This window comes from Dipodomys ordii, unplaced genomic scaffold, assembly GCF_000151885.1.
Source record: "Dipodomys ordii isolate 6190 unplaced genomic scaffold, Dord_2.0 Scaffold101, whole genome shotgun sequence".
Lineage (NCBI taxonomy): Eukaryota > Metazoa > Chordata > Mammalia > Rodentia > Heteromyidae > Dipodomys > Dipodomys ordii.
This window is the reverse complement of record NW_012267317.1, coordinates 1,327,359-1,336,641: the sequence shown is the minus strand read 5'-3', so window position 1 is coordinate 1,336,641 and position 9,283 is coordinate 1,327,359. Positions and strand designations below refer to the sequence as shown.

The 9,283-nt window shown below is 61.1% G+C and overlaps 1 protein-coding gene across 1 annotated transcript in view; it reads left to right on the top strand.

The window, feature by feature from the left end:
- Window positions 1-6,770: 6,770 nt before the first annotated feature.
- En2 (engrailed homeobox 2) overlaps window positions 6,771-9,283 on the top strand; it is a 48,719-nt gene continuing 46,206 nt past the window's right edge. The window contains exons 1-4 of the mRNA XM_013027208.1: window positions 6,771-6,792; window positions 7,276-7,398; window positions 7,576-7,785; window positions 8,901-9,076. Coding sequence (XP_012882662.1) covers window positions 6,771-6,792; window positions 7,276-7,398; window positions 7,576-7,785; window positions 8,901-9,076 — 531 coding nt within the window. The remainder of the gene's footprint in view (window positions 6,793-7,275; window positions 7,399-7,575; window positions 7,786-8,900; window positions 9,077-9,283) is intronic.

The following is a 9,283-nucleotide window of genomic DNA, read 5'->3' as shown; positions in this document are numbered from 1 at the left end:
CAGAACTGGTTCACCACAAAAACATCAGGCTCGTCCAGCTCCTCCCCCGGGGACCCCCTCCTCCCCTCCCCCACAGACAAGACCCCACAGAAGCTGAACTGTCATGGCGCTGTCCTCAGAGGGAGCAGTTCTGCCCCGGTGAAAGCCAAAGCATGAAGAGGCAGGCCACGCACTGCTTCCCTGGGACTTGCCGCAGGACTCTGGGACCACACCGGAGCTGGGCACGGGGACCTGGGGTCCCCAGGCTGCGGCCTGCATCCGAGCCAAACCATGGGGGGTGGGAGGCTGCCTACAGGAGAGATGGGGTGACCTGTGCCCCAGGGGTCAGATGCCCGTCCTGAGCGGGCACACCAGCTCCCTGGGGAAGGGGTGCCGCCGTCTTGTGTTTGGTGGGAGCTGCAGGGTGGGGCTGGGGAGGCCCCCTGCGGGTTCTCTTCCAAATTATATAATGGGTTTTTATTTTCTATGGTTGGGGGAGTTGAACTCAGGGCCTCAGCACTGCCCCCTCAGCTCTTATGCCCAAGGCGAACGCTCTACCACTGGAGCCATGGCGCCCCTTCTGGCTTTTGATGTGTTCGTGGTACTGAGGAACCGAACCCAGGGCTTCACGCACGCTAGGCAAGCACTCTACCACGAAGCCACCTTCCCAGCCCAGTACTGAGATTTGAACTCGGGGCCTTATGCTTGCTAAGGCCAGCACAATGCCACTAAGCCCACCTTCAGCTCTTCTGCTGGATTTGTTGTTGCTGGAGCTTGAACTCGGGGCCTCATGCTTGCCAGGCAGGTGCTCTGCCATTTGAGCCACTCCACCAGCTCAAGATGGACCTTTCCCGAGAGTCAACCCCTGCATTTCATTAGATCCTCTCAGGAGTGATCTTGTTCAATGTTTCAGACTCCCTTTTGAGAACAGGGGGCAGCGTGCATTTTTAACATGCGTCTCCCCCGTGTGGTAACTGCACGGGGCAGGGCCCTGCTCGGCCACCGGCAGCAAGTGTCTTCCCTGCAGCCAATTGCTCCCCTCCTCTCCGTCCAGGTCACCTCCCTGCAATGGCTGGGCCCAGCGGTTGTGAGTGCTGCCAGGCTGGATGGAGACAGGCCATGTGGATTCCAAACAGAGGGAGGTCTAGCTTCTGCATCCCCGCCACACTGCAGGTTGCCTCGCTGAATTGAATGGATTCTCCTATGCCCAACGCATGGGTCTCTCTGATCTCTCTCTCTCTCCCTCCTCCCCCCCTCTCTCCCTCCCTCCCTCCCTTCCTCCCGTCTTCCCACCTCCCTCCTCCCTGGCTCTCAGACACTCCCTTTTGCTCCCAGCTGCAGTTGAGACAGCCAGGATAGGACAGAAAGTCAAGAATCAGAAAGGGTTGCCAGGCACAGATGGTTCACACCTGGTGTCCTAGCTGTTCAGGAGGCTGAGATCTGGAGGCCTGAGGCTTGAGGCCAGTGTTGGCAGAAAAATAGGTAAGACTGTATCTCCAAAATAACCACCGAAAAGCGGATCTGGAGGCATGGTTCCAGTGGTAGAGCAAGATCCTGAGTTCAAACCCCAACACAAAAACAGAGCCTCACAAAACTTTGCTCCTGACCTGGTGTTCCCATTCAGGCCCAGGGTCTTCTCCAGCCTCCCTGCCTCCTGCTGGGAAAGGGGAGAGCAATAAATACAGACACAGAAAGGCAGCCGGCACAGGGCTGGCAGGAGGGTGTTTCTAAGCCCTGACCCACCCATCTCCCGTTGAAGCAAAGCCCAGCACCTGGCCCCTGCCAGTGCACCAAGGTCAGCACTGACGCCGGAGACTTCAGGAGGTGCTCACTCCAACAGGGGCGGGGTGCTCCTCCACTGCACAGCATAGTGTGTCGCTGCCCCTGAAATAAAGGGTGAGGTTGGGCGCCGTGGCTCACGCCTGTAATCCTAGATACCAAGGAGACTGAGATCTGAGGATCGTCCATGAGATGCCTATCCCCAGTTAACCACCAAAAAGCCAGACGTGAAACTGTGGCTCAGGTGATAACATGCCAGCTTTGAGCAAAAAAAGAAAAAGCTCAAGGACAGCACCCAGGCCCCAAGTTCAAGTCCTAGGACTGACACCAAAAGCAGGTGAGAGGTAAGGATGTGGGTGATGGGGGATGGGTCCGTGGTGCCAGTGGCCACTGACGGCGAGAGCCTTCCCACTCAGCCCCGCCCCCAACGCATGGCCCACAGCCTGGACTGCAGAGGAGACACCGACAAGGAACCAGGGAAGGGGAAGGGTCCCCACACCCCTCCCTGGTCCTTCTAAGACACAACACAGAGTGCAGCGAAGATCACCAAAGGCCTTCCAGCCCTCTAACACCAGGGAGGCTCACCTCTGGAGGCCCGGGGAGGCCCTTGCCCTCACCGGCGCAGAGGGTCCTGCTGGGGGCCACTGCCAGCCTCGAACCGAGCTCTCTCCATCTGCACACCATGGCGCCCCCCTCCACCATTACTCCACGTTTGCATCTGAGTTTTTAAAGTCAGGAAGTTCCTATGCCAGCTGCACCCTCCAGCAGTGTGACACACCGAGGAGCCGGAGACCCTCTCTTCCTCCCTGGCCAGTCGGAACCCAGATGACCACGTGGGCAAAGGCTCCGTGTCCCCGTCCCCCACAGCCACGCTTTCTCTGCCTAACCTCTGGCCGATCTCACACTCAGCATCTGCAGTTTCCTCTCTCCTTCCTCTCCAGGCTCCAGCAGACCCAGCTTCCACACTCATTTCCCGCCCAGCCTAATCTGTGTTACCGCTCAGGGCGCCCCCCAACCCTGCCATCTTCGTCTGGCCCCCCCCAGCCTGGACCCCCCTCCCCGGATCATGTCTGTCCTGCTCACCAATGTCTGTCCATCCATGTGGGGGCTGGCCTCATCCCACGCTTAGTGAATACCTGTTGGAGGTTTGGTAGATAGGTAACGACTTCTATCCAATTCCTGGTGTTTGAAACTCTGTGATTAGAGTCCCTGTCACTGAATTACAGCAAATGTGGGGCTGGTCCTGGGCTCACAGACAGACAACTAGGCAGGGAGAGGGCACAGTGCCTCCTGCTCGTGCCAAATTGAAGCAGCCTGGGCTGGTCAGTCATGTAAGCATTAGTATAAACAAGTATCTGCATGCTAACAAGAAAAGATCATTTCAGAGAGGAAAGATGAGCAGAAGCAGAGCACTGGGGTCTGACAGACGGGAAGAGGGGGCTCTGACAGGTGTGTGTGCAAAGGGCCGTAGCCCGGGCCCTGGGTGAGGCGGACAGGCCAGCTCCGCTCCCTCCTTCCACACAACCGCTCACCAACGCTTTCGGTTGGGTCTTTGGGTCACAGTTGCAAACCCACCGTGGTGCCCATCCACCCCAGACCATCGTCTACTTTAAACGGGACTCCTTGGAACACCCGGGCGCCAGGAGCTGAGGTTCAGAAGGAAGAATGCAGGGGAAGCGTGGCTGTGCAGAGCCCCGCGGCCAGATGGGGTGGTGAGGCGCGGCCCTGCGCCCATGGCAGGCCGGCACCCTCTGCCCGCAGCGGTGACAGCGGTGCCTGGAGATGCCAGGCCCCCGCGAATACCAGCCCCGCTGCAGGCTGAGCAGGCTCTCTGGTGGCATCTGGGATGTGTGGCTGTGCACAGAGGGGGCCGGGCCCCAGAGAGTCCCCAACCTCTGTGTGCTTCGCAGGGCCATCGAATGGCTGGAAAATGCCCAAGAGACACAGAGCGAGGTGCCATGCTGGATATGTTCTGGCCTTCTGAAAGGAAGAAGGGAGCAAGGGGAGGAGGAAGGGGCTGGGAGAGAAAGGTCGGGCGGGGTGAGGACCCTCTGTGACCTGCTAATGCAGAGGTCTTGTCCTCTTCTGCCTCCCCTGGCCCTAGCTTGGGCCCACTCCAGAGCCAAGGCCCGCTGTGGGGAGGGCTGGGGGCCGCAGGACAGGCAGGCCCCCGCCTCCCCCGCGCGAACAGGCCGGTTTTTACCTGGGGAGCCTGACAGCTGTGTGCCAGCACCGCTGCCCGGGAAGGGCATCTGACACGTTTCTGCGCCGTGTCCCCTCTTTCAAGGTCACTGAGCGCCAGCGCTGCCCTGCGCCGCGCAGCGGGCGGTGGGCAGATGGTGAGCAATGTCACGTCCTGGGCACCGGGTGGCGTGAGGACCCGAGGTCTCGGCACTGCGAAGTGGTGACACTCGGCCGGCAGAGCAGCAGCCACCCAGACACGTCTCCCGTCCCCCGTGCAACCTCCTTCCCGCACAGAGAAGAAACAGGCTGTCAAGCAAAGGGGAGGCCGCAGGAGTGACCCAGCTGATGTCTGAGAGTCGGGGATCAAATCAGTCCGTGTGTCCACCAGGACGCAGCTTCAAATACAACATGGGAGCAGGGCGCCGGTGGCTCACGCCCGTCATCTCAGCCACTCAGGAGGCTGAGGTCTAAGGATCGCGGTTCAAAGACAACCGTGGGCGGGAAGTCTATGAGACTCTTATCTCCAAAGAACCACTAAAAACGCCAGAAGTGGAACTGTGGCTTAAATGGTAGAGCACCAACCTTGAGCAAAAAACAAACAACTCAGGGACAGTACCTACACCCTGAGCCACAGGACTGGCGCGCGCAGGCGTGTACACACACACACTACCAGAACAGTGCAGGACCTCACCACTGAGCAGTGAGCCAGCTGGGGAATGACAGGTGTAACAAACCAAACAGACTGGAGTTCAGTTTCCTGCCACTGACAATCAGCACCCAGGGCCTTGTGCGCAGGTGCTGTGGAAGCAAGACAGCAATGAGAGGAAAGGAGAAGCCCGTGCACTTCTCCTGGGGCGGGAGTTGGAGGATGGGCAGCCCGCACTGGAGGAAGCCGGGGCTCCAGGGCACTGGTTCCCTCAGGGCACCGGTGCTACCAGCCAGTGCCAGGATGAAAGCTGGGTGTATCGGAGCCTGGGCTCCTCTAAGAGCCTGGGAGCTGTGGGATTCTGGGACACGGGGCAGGCTGCAGAGCTGGGCATTTGTGGCGCTCCTCTGGGCTGGCAGGCTTGGCATGGGTAGGGTGGGCCAGTTGAAATGGTGGCCGCCCAGCCTCTTGGGAGGTGTCTGCTTGCCAGGGTGCTGGCATCTGTACCCATGCAGAGTCCAGAAGCACCGAGAAGTGGCAGGGCTGGGCCTTTCTCCCAGTGTGACCAGATGCAGGGCTGAGCTCCTCGGGAGGGAGCTGCCTTCAGATGCCAATGTCACGTGCAGGCCAGCGGTTAGCACCTGCCCGGAATCTTCCCGCTCCAGCCCCACTCCTAATGAGCTTCATTTTCTGTGAATGAAAATCCATTTGCCACCTACCATGTGCCCAGGAGTGCAGCTCCCAAACTTCAAAGGCTTCTTCCACCCGCTCCCAGCCGCCTTCCCCTCCCCACCAGGCCTTCCCTTTTTAATTTAAACTTTAATTTTGCAAGTCTGGGTGAAGTGAATGGCAAAAGTTTGGGTTCTTCTGGCTCCAGAAAAGTCAGTGTGGGCTGGAGAGGGAGCTGGAAGTCAGGAAAGCCAGAAAGAGGCCAGATGGGCTGCTGACGCAGCGCTCAGCTCCTGGGGTCTGGAGGCCCTGAAAGCCTTCTGTGTCCTGCCTGCTCCACGGGGGGGGGGGAGGGAGAGAGGTCTTCTCCACAGTCCACCAAGAAGGGCGGGCGGGTGGGCAGGCAAGCATCACAGGGTGATGCTGTGGTCTGGCTAATCCAGGGCAATGTGTGAGACCCTTCTGCGGGCTCCATATGAAGGAGAAGAGTATGGAATGGTCTGAGGTGTTCCCATCTAGCAGGGGTCTGTCTGAAGCTTGGGTGTGGAATCTTCACAGCAATGGGGCACGGCTGGATGGATGGAGGGTGCCATGTAGAAGACAGGCAAGCCTTGCCCAGGCCTGGCCTCCGTTCAGCACAGTCAACATGCACCGTGGACGGGACAGATCACAGCGGAATTTGAAGGGCCGTGTACCCCGGCTTAGGGGCTCTGGGGACAGGATAGGGACATGGAGAAGAGGAGGCCAGGCCCCGTGAGGCAGGGCAAAGGGCAAAGTCAGTCCATCCCTGCATGGGATTGGGAACAGGCCTCAGTGATCTGTGGACTGAGTCTTTCTGAACAAGTACTGCTGGGAAGTCCTCAGGGCAGGGCTCCCCTAGCTCTGCTAGTGCCTCCACCCCTCCCCACTGCCACCGTCCACCAGCTGGCCCTGGGGATACCGTGGGCTGCAGGGGTAGAGCCCGGGCATCTCCGTGTCTTCATGAAGACTTCATCACCACTGCTGCCGCCGCCGCCGCCGCCGCCGCCGGAAGGCAGGGGACCCAGGCTCAGAAAGGTCAGTGGCGTCACAAGGCCGCACAGTGCCCAGCGGCTCCCCACACCTCACCGGGGGCCCATGGGTAGCAAAACCTGCGGGGACTGCAGGGAAACCTTTCCTTCCCCAGAGATGCCAGGCTCGACGTCACCCCAAGGGCTTTCCCTCACAGCATCAGGTGGACGCTCTCCTCTTGCCACCTGGGGTCCAGGAGGGTGTCGGCTGGGGGCAGGGACAGCCCCTCCGGCTGCGGCCGGGCCTCTCGGCGGACGGCGGCAGAGGATTCTGCCGGGAACAGGTGTTTAGATGAGAGGATCCCGGAAGAGCTCACTGGTGTCAGGGGGTGGCAGAGCACATGGGCAGGGCCAGGCTGCCAGCCCGGCTTCAGGCCACTAGCAGAAAGCCCAAGGAAGAGGGGAGTGGGCGCGGGTCGGCGTGAACCACACCTGCCGTCGTGGGCGACCAGGATGGCTGGGCCATGCCGAGTCTGCGGCGGGTTTGTGGGCCTGGCCGGGCCCAGGGCAGGTCCGTCAGCCACCCTAGGGCCTCATCCCCCTCTACACAGAGGCCGCGTGGGCATGGGCAGCCTCTGGCACAGAGCCAGGCATGCTGACGGCACTGCTTTCGGCTTTGTTTTCTCTTCTCCGGCATTTCTGTCACTGCTCGGCTCCGGCCTTGCTGTCTTCTCCAGGGAACGCACGCTGTCCCGGCCATCTGTATCTTATTACATTTTTTTTTTTAATACAGGAGTTTGAATTCAGGACCTTGACCTTGCTCAGTTTGCTCGCTCAACTGGCATTCTACCTCTTGAATCACACCTCCAGCTTGGCCTTTAGCTGCTTATTTTGGAGATGGAGTTTTGTGACCTTTTCTGCCCTGGCTAGGTTTGAAGCATAATTCTCTGGGTCTCAGCTCCTGAGTAGCTAAGATTACAGGAGAGACCCGCTGGTCCCAGCTAATTGCTTTTTGTTTTTGGCCTCCAGATACCGTGCCCACATCCTTGGAGTGGAGGGAGGCGGGAGGCTGCGTGGCTCTGGAGGGCAGGGGCAGTGTGCCCCAGCAGCCCAGGCGCTGGGAGTCAGCATGGGTTGTGCCCGTGTTTGAGGGTGATCTGAGGAGGAACATGGTGCTGCAGCTAGCGGCTCAGGCCTGGTCTACAGACCTCCCTGTGGACCTCACACAACACTTGCTTCACGTGGGTTTTCAATGAATATCTGTTGACTCAAATGCCAGAAATCTGTTGGTCTAAACACCAGAGACCTTGTGCTTCCCCCGTCTCCCAGGACCCTCCCTGGCCATTGCTCCAGCCACTCCAGCTTGGCTGGAGGACTTGGACCTTCAACAGCTCAATGTTCACCACAGCGCAAAGGGCTGCGAAGAGCCAGGACCCGGCACCTGCCTTGGCAAGAGCTCAGCAGGGACCCGATACCAGGGCTCCGCTGGCCTTGGGGACCAGGAAAATGATCTTCCCACCCAGGACAAAGCCTCACACTGTGGGCTTTACTCTAATGTGGCTGGCAGGCAGACTGATTATTTTCACGTTCTAAATGACTCCTCTGAAACCAAAGGCACAGACAGGGTCCCACAGAGTCGCCAGCCAGCGGGGCACAGGACGCCCTGCCTCTCTGAAAAGCTTCTGCCTCATTGTCGTGGATGTGAAATGGAGATGGAACCTATCTCATTAAGTCCTTGGAAGAACGGAAGTGGCCTTGAAGAGCCCAGAAAGGCCACTTGGCCTTCCAGGAACCCAGGCCTAAGTCAGTCCTTGTGGTCCAGGCTGCTGCCGACTCCGCCCACTCGGCCTGTCCCCCCCACACCGCTGACCCCGGCCCCTCCCCCGGTGGCCAGGCCCAAAGCTCGGCCAGACCCAGGATACCGGGCACCGACTGGGTAACCTGCTTGTCACGACCCCCAGGAAACAGACTGTGGGCCCAGCCAGACACCATCACAAGCTGGGGCAGTGCTCGGAGCCCACAAGGTCCAGAGGGGCCATTCCCGGCCACAGAACAAAGCCGGAGGCAGGGAGGGAGTCCACCTCCCCTGCGGGTGCGGGGACCCAAACCCCCACCCCACGAGCCCCGCCAGAAGTTGGGGTCCAGCCTCGTGTGTGAACCCCACTGTGGAGACCCGCCAGGCGGCCCCACCCCGACGCCCAGCGACGGACGGGGGGGGGCGCTTCTGGGGGATGCCCCGACGCCTGGGGGAACATTCTCGGAGGAGGCCGGTCAAGCACCAGGAGGAAGGGGCCGAGAACGTGTGTGGAAAGCGACCCCGCGCTCCTCCTCTCCTCCCAGCCAAAGGGGCGCCCTTCCCCACCCAACACCTTCCAGGGAATTAGTCTCCCCCACTCCCCCAGCTGGGGGCAGGCGTGGGGCGGCCTGGCCGTGGGTCGCGGCCTGCCGTGGATCGCGCCTCCCTGGGGAGGTCGTCCTGCTCGCGGGCAGGCCCGTGGGTCTTCACTTTACCCCAAGCAACCTGCTCGCCCGCGGCGGGAGGAGGGGGACTGCCCCCAGCAGAGGGCCCCCTCCACTCGGCCTCCTCCGCGTCCCGGCCCTGCCACCGGCTCCCCAGCCTCGGACGCACCCTGAGGTTTCCGGGGTCCTGTTAGGCCGAGGTCGGAGGCCGCGTTCCCGCCCGGACCCTGCCTCCCGGCCCCCGCGTCCCGGCGCGGCGCCCGGAGGGATCGGCCCTCTGCGGGAACCCCGGTGCCCGGCGCTCCCCGCGCGGCCTTTCCCCGCGGCCCGGCCCGGCGCTCCCCGCGCGGCCTCCCCGGCCCACGGCGAGGTTGGCGGACGGTTTCCTGGCGTCGGAAATGGGAGGCTAAATGAGTCGCGATGTGCAGCGTCTACGGCTAATTCGGAGCGCCGCTCCCGTGGGCTAATCCTGTTAGTTGGCGGCAAAACGAGGGGAGGCTCGTGTCGTGGCGGGGGTGACTCTAACAGGCATTTTACGTCTCATGACGGTGCGGCCCGGGACAAAGGGGCGCCGCGC